A 17,687-nucleotide genomic window follows, 5' to 3' on the forward strand; every position below is an offset into this window, starting at 1 on the left:
AATTTGTTCTGAATGACTTACCTGGTTTTAAAATAAATATCAACTTAAATAAATATCAAGCTCAGATATGAAAAATATTCATGCGAGATGGTTTTTTTATGTACTTTTTCGACTGAAACTAAAAATTTGAATTCAACAATACAAACATTCAATTTTGATTTAACTGCAACTACATTTTCTTTTTAAAAAGTGAGGATCAGATCAATGTTTTGAGCTATGATTAAAGTATTTTCTGGTTAAACGTGTTCATAAGAAACATTTTTCAAAGACCAAATGGCGTTTTGTTAAGCAAACTGTTTTCTTTGGAACATGATTTAAACAATTATTTTAACTATTTCAAGAAAAAAAAAAATTCAAATTGGGACAATTTTCTTGGGGAAATCAATTTATTTTATGTTTTTCCTGTAAAAATATACATCAAGAGATGAATTTCTAGAATGAAGCACAAAAAGAAAAAAAACTTTGCTTCCTCTAAATTAAACTAGACTTTTTCAACATTCTTGGTGTACATCTTTTATATATATATAAACATCCTGTAACCACCCATGGCTGCAGAGCATTATAGGAAAACAGGTTGAATTTTAATAAACAGCAAAGCCTGGAGTAAAATTTGACATTAGATATGAGAACTGTTCAAAAAGTAAAGTTTGAAAGGTTCGACATGTTTCAAAGCGCAGACGGCAACATTTTTAAAAACGCTGAAAAGGAACACAGAAGGAAACATTCCTGCAAAGTACGTATACGATCACAATCCAGAAGGTGATATAAAACTGGCACAGTCTGTACACAACATCAACGCATAGTTTCAAGTACCCGTCTTTGTTTCTGTGTCATCCTACGCGTTGCTTGCAGCTGCCGACATTAAAAAAAAAAGAAAAAAAGAAAAGAACACACGTTTTGCAGAGAAAATACATGTAATCGTATCTTCTGTGTGACTTCATTTACCCCTTCCAACACAAATGCAACACAGTCCCTCCCGTCTCCCACTGTGTGGCACTGAGAAGTTGACTGATGGAAGCGCTGCCGCCCCGGCGTCTAAGTAGGAGCTCACAGAGGTTTAATGAAACTAGCTTCTCCAGGAGGCAAATGTTTGAGCAGATGATCTGCAGGAAGAAATGACAGACAAAGCAGAAATGCTTCTAAATGCTTGCAAAGGCAGCAAAAGAATGACAAAGACCTAAATTCGATCCGTAGTTTGTGAAGCAAATGAAGAAATCCCACAAAGTCATTCCCGCCCCCCCCCCCTAACATATAATGCTGAATGCACTTTATTTACGACACACATTTCACTGCTTCAGCTCATCATTAGGAGAAACTTTGAGTGTCTTGCCCAAGGACACTACGACAAAAGGACCGGGCAAGATGGGGGATCGAACCGCCAACCTCAGATGTGGAAGACGATCCGCTCTCCCAGCGTCTTCATAGAATTGGTGTCGTGTTATTTAATAAAGAGTCAAGAACATAAAAGGTGCATCTCAAAAAATTTTAATACAATAACTTTTTTTTTGTAAACTGCAAAAATTCCCAAATATTTCATATTACACAGTTTTAATGATTTTATTCATTACATTTTCTCTTACAAGTCGTGAAATGAATAATTACAATACCTCAAAATTGACTTTTTTTTAAGATGAGAGGGTAGAAATTAATCAAATAACTTCACAATGATGTTCACATTTTCTGAGATGCACCTGTATTTTGTGCTTTATAACGTTATAAACTAAATAAATGTCATACTGAACTGTGATTTCTCAATATTGGATTTAAAATTTGAATACAGGTTTATCAGATAAAAATTCAAATGTGAGGAGTTTTACTGATTTGTTTCGTCCTGCAGTTCAGTTCAAGCCACAAAGAAAAACCACAACGGACACAATTTGGCAAAAGTGTGGCGCTATAGAAAACAGGACTTTTATTAAGGACTTTTAAAAAGATTGAATTTGCCTTCTTTCTTTAAACAATGTATGTTTTTATAGGCTCCATAATTACATTAGGGCTTTGATGACGTGGTATCATCTGGAAAGAAAAGAAAAAAGTCACAATTACATAGAAAAGGGCAGCGGCTGGAGAAAAATTTCAACACTTTTCATATTCTGTGGTTATGATTTGAACAGGACTATACAAACCTAAAAATACTTTTCAGACTGACTGAAGTAGTGTTCCTGAAATTAAATGTTGTTTTTTTTTTTTACTACCAAGGATTTGCTCCCTGGTGTCATGGCGATGGTTAAAAAAACTCAAATTGCATATTTGTGAGACACAAAGTCTGGCCATGTTATTAAGTCTGGCAAGAGACGAACACAAGAGGCATGAAATATCACAGTGCAGCGACACGAGGGGCAAAAAGGAGGATTAATAACAGTATGCGAGTGTGTCCTCGTCTCCACACACACACACACACACACACACACACACACACACACACACACACACACACACACACACACACACACACACACACACACACTTCGGAGTGCATTCCAGCAGAACACACCCCGGGGTAACAGTGGCAGCCATGTGACGCGAAGCAGCAGCAAATGAATGAGCAGCACGAGGGGGAAGAGCAGGGGAAACGAAGGACGGAGCGATGGAGGAGGCAGCGCGATGTGATGACAAGCGGATCTCGAGGGAATAATCGGCAGGAAATTGCAACTCAGATGTTAGAATTGTGCACAACTAATTTCAGGGACGACGGGGGCTACAGGTGATCCATGCTGACGACTTGCACGAAAGGCAAACATTCAGTCAGTGCTGCAATGTCCAGGATTTATTTGTATTTTTTTTATTATTTTCTACTTTAGTGATGACTTAATGCATTATTCATTCCAGTGTTGTGATTTCTATTCAAAGTGCCCAACAGAGAGCGCTCCAGTGTATTTTAATAAAGCGAAACAAGGGGGGGGGGGGGGAATGGAGCTGCTTGGAAATGAAAAGTGAGAAGAGGAGGAGGAGGAGAAGAGGAACTAAATGAGGCGGTATTAAAAGTGAGAGCTTCTAGAGGGAGCGCTGTAGCAGAGGACGAGCTTTGAGCTTCAGCGCAGTGTAAGACACCACAGGCGTCACACAACTGCAGCCGAGGAGGAGCAGAGGAACATCTCTAAAATAAAAAAATTAAATAAAAAAAAAGAGAGAGAGAGAGAGAAAAAAACAAAACAAAACCATAGACACGAGATGGAGAGATTGCACTTACTGGTTTGCAGACCCAAAGGTGTTTCCAGAGAATCCTGTCAAGTTAATGCAATAACGAAATGAGTGAAAACAGCAGGAAGAAAAAAGTAACCGAATAACTAAGGGTGATAAAAATTGAGAAGAAGTGCAGACGTAAGAAAGATAATCAGTTAACTTTGGTCATGCAAACTGAAAAATCAACAAACAAATGTAAAGTTTCCACTAGAAAGAAAAAAAAATTTAAAATAGGAAAAACTTAAAAGCAGGGGTTTTAAAATATTTTGATAAATTATTTCTGATTGTCAAGAATAAAACAAGTAAGACTTAATATATATTTCATTTTCATGAATTGAAAATTTCTGAGAATTTCGCCATTTAAATATCTATAGTATTTATCTTTGCAAGCGAAATGATCGTGTAAAATAATCAACTCAATGAGTAAACCTTTGTCTGGTGTCCATGTGATCAGAAAAAGAAATCAACTAAAAAAAAACAAAACGGAATCCGTCACTAAACCCTACATCTGTCAGCTTTTGAAGGACACAGATGAGAACCTTCTAATAAACCTGGAGCTCACAGTGCAGGTGCTGGACAGTGTCCAATACAAATAATGAAGATGGAAGCGAAATAACCCCCCCCCCCCTCCCCCGCCCCCGCCAACTGAAGTCAGTTGTCTCACCTCCAGCTTGCGGCTGCTGTCCGAAGCTCGAGAAGCCGCTGGGCTGACCTCCAAACCCGGGACCCTGCTGAGCCAGACTACCAAAGGACGGGGCGCTCTGATTGGCTAGGGCGCCGAAGGATGGCGCACTAGGAGGTGAGGCGAACCTGAAAATGCATGCAAATGCAGAGAGTGCGTTATGGGTAAGATTAGAGTAATAGCAGTACGACATACGAGATACACAGAGTGGGACTGAAGAAAGTAAATATATTAAAACAGTAAGTTGAAATGTGTAAAGCTGTGAGAGCTCCCCGTAGAGGGACCGCTTAGGTTATTATCTAAAGACACTGGAAATATCAGTCTTTCATGAGATGCTCATTAACGACATGGCTAATTATTTTTATACAAGAAGAAACACTCGACCATCGACATGCCTGAAGCACAAGTTGAGAGGACCTTCTTCATTTCCACAGCAGAACCGAATTAGCGGTCAGTTTTATAAGGGACATGAGCGTTGTTTGTTGTTGCAGGTTCATATCAACCCACTGAATCTTTGTGATGATCATATCTTATCACTTGTCATTAATTTGACAAGCTGTTTGCTCGCTGCACTGTAAGTGCACATGATTCAATTATCGAATGAAAATCAAACCAAGAGTGAGATCAATTAGATAAACCAGTCATTGGACCCTGAGGTCAAAAAGGTGAGGAATCCTAGGAGTGTTTATGCAGACAAGAGAACTGAATAATGTCCACTCTCAACTGAAGATGTAATGTGGGATATACGCGTGTTTTGGCATGTGTGAGGATTGAGGCAGGGATTTAAATGGTAATCTCTTCGACAGGACCCACGCTTACTGACTCCCAAGAGAGAGAGAGAGAGAGAGAGAGAGAGAGAGAGAGAGTGAGAGAGCGAGAGAGAGAGAGAGAGAGAGAGAGCGAGAGAGAGAGAAGGCCAGTTTAATCTGCAGCAGTATGACCCCGGAGTGAGATTATCTGAGGGGAATAATCCAGTCCTGCTCAGACCTCTACAGTTTTGGCCTGGCGAAAACACATGGGCGTGTTGAACACACTGATGTGAGACAACTGAATTAGTCAGAGCGGAAACAGCAAAGGCAGAGAAATGAATTGTACTGGTCTGAATATAAAATGAGCCATTGTGGATTTCATTTTCTGAAACAAAGATGATATAAAGACATGAAATAAAACAGCTGTTATCATTATTTAAAGACCAGTAACAGAGCAGACGGATGAGTTTTTTTTTTTTTTTACTTTTCAGGCGTGTTCTGGTTCCAATACAGTTTTTGTTGCTCTCATACTAAAAAATAAATAAAACTTCGATTTAAAGAATGAAGACTTATTTGAAGTTAAAATGATCAGTATGTCAATCCATCCTGTTTTGAATCAAGGCTTTACAGCAAACAATATCAAAACTGTAATTTCACTCACCTGAAGTGAATATTTTTTTTCGCTTTTATGACATAGAAACTAACTTCATGAGCTATGGTGTTAAGATAATTGACCGAGAAAATCTATTTACGTGCGGACGTAATTAAAATTGCTTTAATGGCATGGAAGCTGCCTCAGTTCACAGTCCAGGTTTCTCGGCACTATAACTGTAATGACGTCTTTAACAGTGTGGTGACGGCTGCCCTTCACTGCCTTTATGTGTTACACTTGCGAACACACAGATGTTCAGATCGCTTAAAAAAATAAATTAAAAAAAGCCAGTCAATGCTGCAGGCAGACTCCTGCTGCTCGCCCCCTTCCTGTGGGCTCACGCAGCCTCGTCACAGTGACATTTTCAAAGGCTTTCAATCTGCAGCAATGTGATGAACAGGAATTAAACAGTTGGTGCATTGTGTCCCACTTGTTAGCGAAATAAAATATTTGCTGCTTTACACCTTGATGTTTGAAAAGGCACCGACTGAAACTACCACAGTAACAAGAGTTTGCAAAAACAGAAGTTCCAGTTTAGTCTCTATATTGTTGCCAAAGCTGGGTTTGCTCTCAATGGAATCTACTCTGGCTGATTACCAAATTTTAAGTTTACATAAAAACGAAAAGACAGATTTTTATTTTTTTTTCATATGTTGAAGCCCCACAAGGCTCACTTGTGTATCAACAACCAAATGTTGGGAGTAATGAGATTAGAAGTGAATAACAGAAATATAAATTGGCTGAAGAAACACACTGGTTATTATGCCTGTCGGGGACAACATCAAGTAGCTTTTAGCGATACATCCTCTCGCATCACCTAAGTTAGTGCTGACTTTCTTCATCTCTCTAAAAAAGAAAAAAAAACAAAAAAAACTCTCCTTTTCTTCTTGGTATTTAGACAGTGTATTCAGTTTCTACTGGTGGATTTATTGATAAACGCTTATTCCAAGGCATGATAGTATCACTTACATTTACACCGTTTTCACCACAAATACCTGTTTTTATGTGTACGTCGAGTATGAATGAGCATATAGACTGTAGGGGTGTGTCTGTGTGTTCTGTGCTGACAACACCCAATTATTTCACAGGAAAACCAGGTTAAGTCAATGAATTCATGAGAAACTGTAGGTATAAAACCACAGAACATGGAAAACTCCACTCATGAGGCTGCACTACTGCACATGTGTGGTTTTGTACCAGTTGCATAAAGCATGTTTGTCTTGCAGATTAGTGATCCTGTTTGAGCTGTTTTCTGTTTGTTGACCATCTTCAGGTCCCCCCACCCCTCAAGTTGAAAACCATCACTTTCAGTTTATTGCTTGTTATAGTTTACAGTGTTAGGGTATTTAGTTTGCATGTCTTTGTTAGGTAAGAATTACTGAAGATGTAAGCTGCAGCTTGTTTAGGCATTTATAGCACATTTTCATACTCTTGTAATTTGTTGGTTTCATAATCCAGTGTGACCAAACTAAAAGTACTACTTTGGTCACATAAAGAAATTTTTTCCCCGGTTGCTTCATGATGTCAGTGTATTGCTTTGGCATTGCTTTCTTTTACTGTGCCTCAACAGGTCTGGTACAAAAACTCCAGCGTTAATGGTTGATTTAGTGTATAAAGGCACATTATACGACGTGGTGTCCAGGAAACTTTCATAATTGCCTCGTACCCGAAGCCTCCCATGCTGGAGGCCGCCGTTCCCTCTCCGAACACCTTCCCCGCTGTAGAGCCCATGGCGTTACTGAAAGAAGGGCTGGAGCCAAACGACGCTGCGCCACCAAATGCTGGAGAGCCACCAAAGGAAGGAGGGCTCCCAAACACTGGAGCACTTCCAAAACCACCTGTGGGAAAGAATTAAGATGAGACATTATTGCTGTGGCGTTACACAAGCCCCCGCATTGTCAAGGATGAAGAGGAAAGGTAGAGGTGATTACAACGCCGCCTCTGTGAGCACTCTGTGGCATTATGTGACATTTCACATATGTAGATGGTATTTTCGTTCTCAGGCAGGGTTTCTACGGTAAACATAGTAAAGAGCAGCACTTCTGTTCTGTGAGGAGTCGTGTTTGCACTACTGTGTAAATATCTACATACATCCCGGATGAACCAAGGAAAGCATTAATGCTACCCGTGTAAGTCGACAGCTGGATTTAAATTAAGAGTTGATAAGCAACCAACTGTTTCTCATAGAGACAAAAGTGTCAATGTACAGCAGAAGTATTGTGTCTTGTTGTCCACCACACATTACTTCTTTGGAACAGCACACTGTGACAGCTTACAGACATGATGAATACTTCACACCGACTCAATGCCTCTGAGTGGCAGGGGGGAGAAAGGCTGTGCTGAAATTACAGCCTGGCAAGCAGCATGCCCCGGTAAATAATTGATTGAGCTAATGTAACAAGATTACACTCCCCTTACATAGGCCAGTGACAGGGCATTAGAGTGCGGAGAGGTACAAATATCTTTTTGGATAGCTGCGATTACACTTTAGAAACCAAGAAGTGGGAATAGAACAAAAGCACAAAATGTAAATTTAAGAAAGAAGCTGAACTGTAGAATTGGGGGGGGGGGGGAGAATGAGCTTGTGCTTGAATTTGACCTTCGCTTAAATGTATTTACAACTCATTCACTTTAATTGTGGTTGACTTTAAGCAAACAGCCACACTGCTTCATATGGAAAAGATGAAGGTCACTTATGCAGAACTAGAGTTTTGAGATAAAGTGAAATGTTTTTTTCTTTGAGAGTTGAAAAGCAACTTTCCATTTGTAATATTGTCAGTCAGGTTATGACAGCTAATAATGGATCATCTGACCTCCTCCTTTCTGCTCTGCTGGGTTTAGGAGATAAGAGGAGTCACACAGATGACACAAGAGAGAGCAATGTCAAGAGTTTGCGTCTTTGTAGACAGGAATTATGTGTTGCTCCACAGAGTTTCATCATAGCCAGCTCTCTATCACTGACTCACACGTCGCTTAACCCGAGACTTTAAACTGGACTCCTGAAAAATGTGAAAGCAGAGACGATCACTTAGACGTCTTATAAAGTAAATGTGTGTGGATGTAATGAGAAACTCTTTTAATTACCTAATAACACAATCACTGACATTGGTTTGGTCCATTTTAATTAACCGAATTAATCTCTGCCCTGAGGAGGTATGAACGACACAATCTGGTCTATAAATGTCAGATGGTCCAAGGCTCTTACAAAAAGTTCACTCTGAAGGCGGAAAAACTTTCACAGAGGGTAAAAGGGACATACACATTGAAACAGTCAAGGTTGAAGAACACTTTCAACAATGAGTTACAGAACAAAAAAATGCGGGTGAGGTTGTACCTGGTTTTGCTGGTGTGGAAAAGGAGCCGAAGCCTTGTGATGCGACGCTCCCTCCACCAGTACTGAAGCCGCCAGGCTTCTGCTCCCCAAAGGCGGCCTGTCCAAAACCCAAAGGCTTGGCACCGCTATTCCCAAACAGAGTGCTGGCACCTAAAGGAAAAGTTAGCAGATAAAATAACTTTCATAGAACCAATAAATAAGGTTTATTACTGGTATGTTTGCCAATATGACAATGTGTTTAGGTATATGATAAAGCAAAGAGTCCTGCAAATAAATATCAAATAGGGCAAACCACAAACACAAATGATTCCATAAACCAGGAGCCAGAGTTCAGATCAAGATCGCATTACTTAAAGAGGGTAGAATTGGTTTGCAGCTCTACTTTATTTGGATTTCAAAACACTTTTATTTAATTGTTTGTTGCTCAGTGGGATAATAATTAGCACTCTCAAATCATGTGCAAGTTTTCCATGCGTTTTCTACTGGTGCTCTGGTTTCCTCCCACAGTTCAAAAGAACTTAGTTTGGATTATTTAGGTTGTGTTAAAAAAAAACAACATTTAATTGCCTGTTTTTAACTTTATCTCGTCTATCACAGACTAAAACCAAAAGCCTAAGATGTGGTATAAATTTAAAAAAAGATGCTTTGAGCTGACTGTTAACACACATTGTTAAACCCTGTGTTTTAGAAGGACAGGTAATTTATCCAGGCAGGATGTACCATGCTCGAGTGCCCCATGACCCAGAGTGGGATAGTGCAATATAGAAAATAGGCAAATGGATGATGTGCTTTGTCTGGTCTGCTCCTGAAGAAGCATTAATTACTGTGAGACAGAGATCAATTCCCTCCCACAAACAAAAAGATAAATAAATTCAGCAGCGACGCGCATGTGTAAACTAGAGATGGGTTAAGACCTATCCAGCGAATCACTCCCGGCTTACTGCGCCACTGAGCTGAGTAAATGCAATGTCTCTGCATATGAATTTGCGTATCTGAAGTGTTGATAATCCCTCCCACGGCAAGTTTAACAAAATGTGGACAACAAACTATGTTTGATCATGTCATGGCTGCTGTCCTATTTGATATTAACCAGGAACCCAAAAGGTTTCCACATGGCTGAAATGAATATGACACTCTTGGTTGTGAAAGGGAAGGTAGGGGTTGTTTCAAATGAGGTCCATGAAAACAGAACGAGAATTTGAAAAGAAATCCCTTGAACCTGGGTTTTCTGACTCGGTGGAAAACCGAGCCATGTCGAATGATAACACCTCCTTTGGCCAATGAGAATTCACCAAAAGCTTGGCGAGCTTTCTAAAGTCTGAGTGAGCCTACCTGTTTGAGCGGGTTGTCCAAAGCCTCCGGTGGGGGCAGTGGTGCCAAATGGGTTTTTATTGGCTGCGTCCTCACTCGGTTTGCCCCCAAGGCCACTGAAGAATCCTCCACCAGCTGCTGAGCCGGCTGTATTGGCTGACCCAGGACCAAATAGACTCCCGCCAGACGATGGCTGCTGCTGGGAAGAAAATGTTGGGTTGTCCAAGAAGTGGAGAAGAAATTAGCATTTTGAGTTAAAAGTATTCATTAGATTGCTCCATCAGACACACAGTGAATTAATACCTGTCCAAATACACTCCCGCCGCTCTGCTGCTGGCCAAACACAGGGGTGGAACCAAAAGCTATGACAAGAACAAAATAACAGTCAAGATAGAAACTTTATATTAGTTAATGTCACATTATTAAGAGGGCATCTGGCTGGTAATGCCACACAAATTTTACAGCCCCCCCCCCCCCCCCCCCCCCCCCACCCCCCCGCATGCTATAAAACAAATTAAGCCGACTATATTTCAGACAACTCCATTAACTTCAGGCAGGAATGACAGACTTTTTCGAAGTACTGAGCTCATATAATAGCATCAGCTGTCCACAGACACAGATATTCCCAAGGTGCTTTGGGAATTCAAGAAATCTTTGGGAATGGGGCAACTCCCTGCAACTACACCTTGTGTCCTTTCCTTTGTAGCCAAATGTAGACTGTCCAGTTAAAGCAGCTTCATGTGAAAACATTTCTGCATGTGTCAATGAACCCCCAATGAGATTAAGTTTCCACTCAATTCTGATGTAACAATGTTATTTTTCTAGCTTATTATATTAAACAAATGCCTTTACAAAGAAACAAGAACAAGAAGAGGAAAAATTTGACACCCAGATCACAAATAATAGGTAAAACGAGAAACTGTTGAGCTGACTGGATGTAGGCACACACTTACCCGAGGGCTGACCGAAGCTGAATCCTGATGACGAGGACGTAGTGGTGTTACTCCCAAAAACAGATCCTTGCCCGAATCCAGAGCTCTGACCAAATGCTGGAGCTGAGCTTTGCCCAAACAGCCCTGTGCCCGTACTACTTGCCGTGTTGGCACTGCTTGCGCCAAATGAAAAGGAACTTGCATTGGTAGCAGTAGGAGCACCAAAAAGACCTCCTCCTCCTCCTCCCCCTCCTCCAGTAGTTGCACTACCCGAGCTGGCTCCAAATGCAGACTGGCCAAAAGAAAAGCCACTGGCCGTCCCAGTGCTGCTTGCAGGCTGACCAAAGCCACTCACTTGGCCAAAAACAGACTTGCCAAAACCGGTTCCAGTTGACGTGCCAAATGTAGCTGAGCCAAACCCTGTGGATGCTGGAGCAGACGAGGCGGGAGGAGCAGCCGGCTGGCCAAACACAGTGCTACCTGCAGCGCTTGTTGCACTGTTGACAACAGCAAGTGCAGCAGTGGTGCCTGAAGGAGCAGCTGTGGAGATAACTGGTGTAACTTCAAGGGACCCGCTGTTTGTCGTCACAGGAGCGGACTGAGTAAAAATGGAGCCAGGTTTTTCGGAAGGGGGCAACTGGAATGCAGTCGGAGCTACCTGAGAGGCCGGTGCTGTGGGAGCAGGTGCTGGTCCGGGTTCGGGAGCAGTAATCGATGAGGCTGGAGTGGCTTCTGTTGAGGAAGGAGCAATGGCAGGTGCTGAAGAAGGCACCTCGGTGGGTGCAGAGACGGTGGGTGGTGCGTCTGGAGCAGTGGCAGTTATGGCCGGCGGTGCCATCAGTGTTGGCTCTGCCGGTGCTGGTACTGCTTGCTCTGTGGTAGGTGCATCCATTGCAGGCTCATGTTCTGCAAGAAGGCTGGCACTCTGCTCGACAGGTTCACTGACAGCAGGTTCTTTTTCAGGAGGCGGTGTTGGTTCCGACGGTGGCGGGAGAGCTCTTGGTTCCTCTGGTGGCTCTGAAGGGGCTGCGAGAAGACTGCTGAAAGATATAGGCAGAGGTGAGGCGGCCGAGCCAGGCTGGGGAACTGCGAACGCTGGCTTGACGCTTGGTTCTGGGGGTTTAAACAGACTACCCGACACTGGCCCCTTAGACAGGTCTGCTGCTGTAGAATCCTCTGCAGACTTCTGAAGACCTGCACCGAAGCTAAACTGGGCAACCCCCTTGCCAATGCCAAGTCCAGCGTCTCCAAAGCTAAATGCAGAAGCCGGTTTGGTTGCAGCATCTTTTGCTTCTTCTCCTTGACCCACACGTAGCCCAGAAAAACTGCCCAGGGTCTCTCCTCCAACTGGCTTTAGGGGCTGCGTCTCTGCCCGTAGAGTTGATGTGGTGGTAGCTTTGGCTGCTTCAACCGATGTATTTGGAAGCAAAGTGGGAGATCCATTGCCAAGAGCAGGGGAGGTGGACGTAGGAGTCAGTGTGAATGGCTCCTCTCCAGTCTGTCCAAAGACCATCTTGCCATTTCCACCACCAAATGAGAATTTATTTACATCTTTCACTGAAACGACACAACAAAACCACAAAACTGACGCGTTAACAAATTGGACATTACTAGGGACTTAACTTGATATGATTCGGTTGTAATGCCTTTACCTTGTGATATCCCACCTCCTTGTGTAACTGAAGTGAAACTGAAGCCTGTGGAACTGCAAAAGCACCTGTTTAATTCACAATGTAACCATGAGATCGTCCAGTTAAACAGTATACTATTGGATTTTTCATTATTTGTTTTTTTATTCCCCGATTTATTGGGACCAAAACACAGCTAAACATTTAGATTTTTTTTTTCTTTCTTTCTAAAAAGTTACTATGCTATCTTGTTACTGATCAGATCTACCGGACATCATATCAGGTGGTATAAGCACCTTAAACCATCAAGAATTTTACACCATTACTAGACGCTACATATAATTTGTCATCTCCAGTCAGACGCTTCGTCTATGTGGCAAAAACAGGAGCTTTAGACAGTTAGGCCACATTCTGTGAATACACAACCAGTAAAGTTACTTCAACAGCTTAAACTCAGGATCTTTTTGACATCCTTTTTGTTGGAATACATTTATGCACAATATTCTAAGATTACACAACAACATGGATAGTTTTAGGAACAGACGATATTTCTATAATTATTACTTTACTTACCCTGAAGTGAAAGAGAAAGCCTTGCTGCTGGTCTGCTCTGCTCCGCTCACTGGAGCCACAGAAACATCCGTTTTAGATGGCTGACCTGAAGGACAAAATGTTTATGAAGTCAATAAAGAACCTGTCATGGCACAGATCCCAAAGCAAATTAAAAAAAAAAAAAAAAATCAAGATTTTACAGTTCTATGAGGTTGAGAGCGATGTGCAAGCCTACAGCTTTTTATTGATGTAACCACATAAGGGAAACAGATATGAGCTGGCTTCCATATTCGCACATATCCACCAGTACTTACCGAAAACAAAGCCTGATTGTGGGCTGGGAACACTTTCAGTTGGAATCTTTTGAATGACTTGGGCCGGATTCTGCAGGGGAATCAAAATCAGGGGAAATGTAGTGCTTGAAAAATGAGGAAATGGGAGCATGCAGGTCTGACAGACACTAGTACAGGTTGCAGTTGAAGAGTATCAACAGTCATCTTAGTATATGGACACACAGAAATGGCAGGAGATCGATATATTTGGGGTCGTTTCTATTAAACTGAACTTGGGGGTGCAGCAGAAAAAAAATTTGTGTGAGGAGTTTCCCTATCACCAAACTGCAATTTATAGCACTGACATGGGAAGGACGTGGGCCATTTCTCACCCCCTGCACAGAAACATCTGTGTTCAGATGTAAAACTGTGAGCTATCTGTGGATTTTAGCAGCCTAGAATTTCTTTAAAGGAGTAAGAAGATTGATTAACACTGGTGAAGTTGAGTGTCTATGCATTTGTTCGTTGCCATGTAAAAACATAATAAAAGCATTCGTTTGTAACTGCAGTACAAAAACATTATATTTTGTGATATGTTTAGAGGGAGGTGATCAGAGAGAAAGAAATAAACACTAATAAAGGGGGAAAAAAGAAATGTATATATATTTTTTTTATATTGATAAAACTCTGAAAATATTCCGACGCAATACAACAGTATTTCCGAAGAGAAAATTTGTTTTAAATCTGAAGAATAGTCATGTGTCACTTAGGAACAAGAGAATGTCTGTCTTGGTGGGGCAATACACAGAGAAATGACTCACTCGTTTAGCTTGGTTGGAGGAAAGTGCTGCGAAGGCCTGAGCTGTTGGATCTGCGACTGAGGAGCTGCAGAAATCAAGCACAAGAAAGGACAAAGCATTTACATTAAACAACCATTTGCTGAGAATTGTACACTTAAAGTGTGTTGATATTAGACAAAGTGTTTTTGCTCCCACAATTTGTGGTATCAAAAGTTGAGCAGTTTTATTATGTTATTTAGAGGCTTAAATTTAATCTAAACCATGCAAGAGATTTTAAATATCAAGGAAAGACCTCTATGAAAAGAATGGAACAAATAAGAGTTTGACGGCGCAATATAGTTTAGAATAAGGGAAAACGATAATTTCAAAATATGCCACATTAGAATGAACATGTGTTGACATGTGTGATCAATCTATTTCAGTCATTTTGAATTAAATAAATAAATAAATACAATTTTGAATTATAAACACAGATGGCAAGTGCCAAAAATATTAAATCATTTGTTTACATCCACAATTCTTTCGGTGGGACCACGCGAAAACCCATCCCGGCACAAAAAGTGCGGTGGGACCCCCGGCTATATTGTTGACGCCAATATTGCTACTATACAATATGTGATGGTAAAACTAAACGTGACAAATTGAATGGATGAGATTAAAAGGCTTAACAAAAAAAAAGAAAAATACAATATTTAAAGACACCCGCCAACATTAGAACACAGACATGGTCAAAAATAGAAACGCGCGTATCAACGACTTGTCGAAGCTATTCCTTTCGGTCATACCTAATGATTGAAGGAACCGACACAGCCGGCCCTTTGTCCTTGAGCTCCAGAACGTTGACCACCTGTGGAACGGTCTTCAAAGTAGACTCTGTCAAAGAAGTGCTGATGACAGCTGCAACGCAAACAGATGCGGACAGGAGAAAATCTCACATGTGCATACTTAAAAGACAAGAGATGCAAGTACATGCAATGAATGTTTTTTTTTTTTTCTTGCCAAATGATGTGATGAGTACTGAATTGGCACAAAAAGTCATCTGGTTTAAATGATTTAGTCTGTAAGGCTCTGTCTCCCTCTGGTGACTTGGAAGTAGCATAGCAACACGAGGATCCATGCAGGTACAACAAAGCTTTCAAATGAGTTAGCCCCTTTACATCATATAACAATAATAAGAATTAAAAAAATAAACAAACAAATATTAAGATACTATCATGCTTCTCATACCAGTCTTCTGATTGGCCATCTGTCTGCGTAGAGCAGCAGTGGCCGCAGCTTGTTGGGCAGGAATTGTGACCGGTACGGTCCTTTCAGTCGGTGGAGCCCCGTGCTTCACCGTCTTTGTGGCCAGAGCCGTGCTATCAGCGCCACTGAGGTTGATCTTATTTGTTGGAACTGAAATTAATAAAGCACATCAAGTCCCCAAGTGTTAATTTGTGCCAAATGTGATTTTTTTTGTTTGTTTTGTTTTTAAATGATGTGAAACGCTAAACAGGTCTTCATTGATAAACTCATCAGTTATAACTTCACTTACTCGGACTTGCGATCGGGCTGATTCCAAAGCCCACACCTGGCACTGAATGAATTTTGGTTAAAGGTGTGGACTGGATGGCGCCGAAGCCTGGTTGGATTGAGGGGGTGCGCACCACTGTGGGGTGGCGGGGGTTGGACAATGGAGGCAGAGTGCTCATGGGAAGAGTGAGGGGCTGTAGTTCCTCTTCTTCCAGCTCCAAGTGACATGGGTGAGGGTCCAGGGACTGAGACAGCGAGGACGTCGAGCTCACGTCGTCTAAGTCCTCGTAGTACTTTGGCGACAGGAACGCTGAGCGAGACAAGTTAGCTAAAAAAAAAAAGAGTAAAGGAAGACCATTTGAAGACGGCACCTTACGATAAACCCATCCAGACTTCATTTAGCGACAAAGGCTTTCATTTCGTTTGGTGATACTAACATGCCAATGCAAGAATTTCATTGTGGTACCTGGTGCAGTTGAACGCACTGGAGGCATCTGTCCCTTTGAGAGGAAGTTACGCAGCTGGGATTGTTTCACGGGAGAGATCTTGACAGCTGGGGAGAAACAGGCAGAAACAGTAAGCTGAGCAGTTAGGAGTGAAGAGTCGTGCTCAGAGACCCACGTGGAGACCTGTCAACAATGAGACACGATGCAGAAAAACTTTCTTCCCTAATCTACAGGTTAGGTTACTACAACCCACCTCCATCCAGTTTCATTGCATACATTCAAAATATCAGAGGTCATACCTGGAGATTCGGTCTTTTGAGGAGTAGTGTCCAACCTGGCTTTCAGCAGTGCATCCCTTAAAGACTCGAGTTCACTTTCCAGACTAAAAAAAGCCAAAAAGACAAGTTAATCTTTTTCTTTTCGGAGGTCGGAGTTAATCAGCTTTAGAGCTTTACTAATCATTCACACAAAGAATAGAAAACTATATGAAAAGCATATCACACGAAAGTTAAACATTTAAGACCGCGGTTCTCCTCCACTCTCATATCAAATTCCAAGTCACCAGAAATTCATAATTATGTGTCACTTGTGTTTTCGTTTTCTTTTAGTCCGGCTCCTCACCCAGCTGCTGGTGCTGTAGCACTGCTTTGGTTAAGAGTTTGAGTGGCTGATTTGCTGTAGAGGCGCAGAGAAGTGAGTTCTTTCACCAGCTGGTCCAATTTTTTCTTCATTTGGTTGATTATATACAAGTTGTTGGAGAGTGTTGTGAATAGACCCTCGCGTCCAGGCACAACCATGTGTCTGTGAGGAGAAAAAAAAAGATTTTAGAGCATATCTCATCTTGAATACTTTTCCTTTTTTTTTAGAATATCATTCGCAGGATTGTCTGCCTTTTCTATTTCCATCCACTTACTTTTGCTTCTTCTTTTTCTCCAGATGTTTTTCCCACTCTACATCCAACACGTCATTGACATCCTCCACAGCAAACATGACATACTGATACAACCTTCGGATTTCCTGATCAATGGAAAAAAAAAAAATGTCAATCGGGCCAGAGGCTATGAGCATGTAGGTTATCCATTTGAAGTATTTACTCTACTTTAAAAGCACCCACAAACACCCCCAACTTTCCAAATGTGTCTGACCTTGATCTGTTCCTCACTGCGTGGGTCCAGAGGTTTTTTGTATAGCAGCTGTCTGTAGCTTCTGTCCTTGCTCAGCTCATTCTGGGTCTTGGCTTCTTCCGCCCCTGCAAAACCCTCCAGCGCTGTAGTCTTCAGAGTGCCAATGTCCCCATGAAGAGACTGCAAATGGGATTGGGGGGGGGGGGGGGGGGGGGGGGGGGGGGGGTGAGCAGGAGACATGGTTTAACAAGATTTGGCAGCCTGTTGATGTTAAAATCAAGTTACCCCAAAAGGATTAGCATATAAGGTGAGCCTGCAACTTTTTTTTTTTTACATTTTAACTTAGGATTTTGGAAAAAACAAACAAGAAGTAGAAGTCATAGAAGTGCACACATATTTTCACTTTTACTTCTATCTTGTGCCTGCTCCCATGTTTTGGGATCATTACTTCTCATAACTAAGTTGTAAGACTGTTAATGATATCTACAATAGTAAAAAAGAAATTAAAAG

General features: G+C 41.5%; 1 protein-coding gene across 2 annotated transcripts in view; it reads right to left on the reverse strand.

Moving 5' to 3' along the window:
• Window positions 1–1,299: 1,299 nt before the first annotated feature.
• Window positions 1,300–17,687, reverse strand: part of nup214 (nucleoporin 214) — a 28,093-nt gene continuing 11,705 nt past the window's right edge. The window contains exons 17-36 of one of the 2 annotated variants that reach the window (XM_080510426.1): window positions 17,199–17,357; window positions 16,967–17,070; window positions 16,675–16,854; window positions 16,353–16,435; window positions 16,074–16,160; window positions 15,630–15,935; window positions 15,323–15,490; window positions 14,881–14,992; window positions 14,117–14,180; window positions 13,338–13,407; window positions 13,045–13,129; window positions 12,496–12,548; window positions 10,865–12,400; window positions 10,215–10,273; window positions 9,933–10,107; window positions 8,601–8,750; window positions 6,933–7,104; window positions 3,848–3,993; window positions 3,191–3,224; window positions 1,300–2,016 (exon numbers count right to left, since the gene is read on the reverse strand). In XM_080510426.1, coding sequence (XP_080366552.1) covers window positions 2,013–2,016; window positions 3,191–3,224; window positions 3,848–3,993; window positions 6,933–7,104; window positions 8,601–8,750; window positions 9,933–10,107; window positions 10,215–10,273; window positions 10,865–12,400; window positions 12,496–12,548; window positions 13,045–13,129; window positions 13,338–13,407; window positions 14,117–14,180; window positions 14,881–14,992; window positions 15,323–15,490; window positions 15,630–15,935; window positions 16,074–16,160; window positions 16,353–16,435; window positions 16,675–16,854; window positions 16,967–17,070; window positions 17,199–17,357 — 3,747 coding nt within the window. In that variant the 3' untranslated portion in view covers window positions 1,300–2,012. Of the gene's footprint in view, window positions 2,017–3,190; window positions 3,225–3,847; window positions 3,994–6,932; window positions 7,105–8,600; window positions 8,751–9,932; window positions 10,111–10,214; window positions 10,274–10,864; window positions 12,401–12,495; window positions 12,549–13,044; window positions 13,130–13,337; window positions 13,408–14,116; window positions 14,181–14,880; window positions 14,993–15,322; window positions 15,491–15,629; window positions 15,936–16,073; window positions 16,161–16,352; window positions 16,436–16,674; window positions 16,855–16,966; window positions 17,071–17,198; window positions 17,358–17,687 lie in introns of both variants that reach the window. The other variant, XM_080510425.1, reaches the window with a different exon arrangement.

Source organism: Blennius ocellaris (assembly GCF_963422515.1).
Source record: "Blennius ocellaris genome assembly, chromosome: 15".
In the NCBI taxonomy this organism is placed as follows: Eukaryota; Metazoa; Chordata; class Actinopteri; order Blenniiformes; family Blenniidae; genus Blennius; species Blennius ocellaris.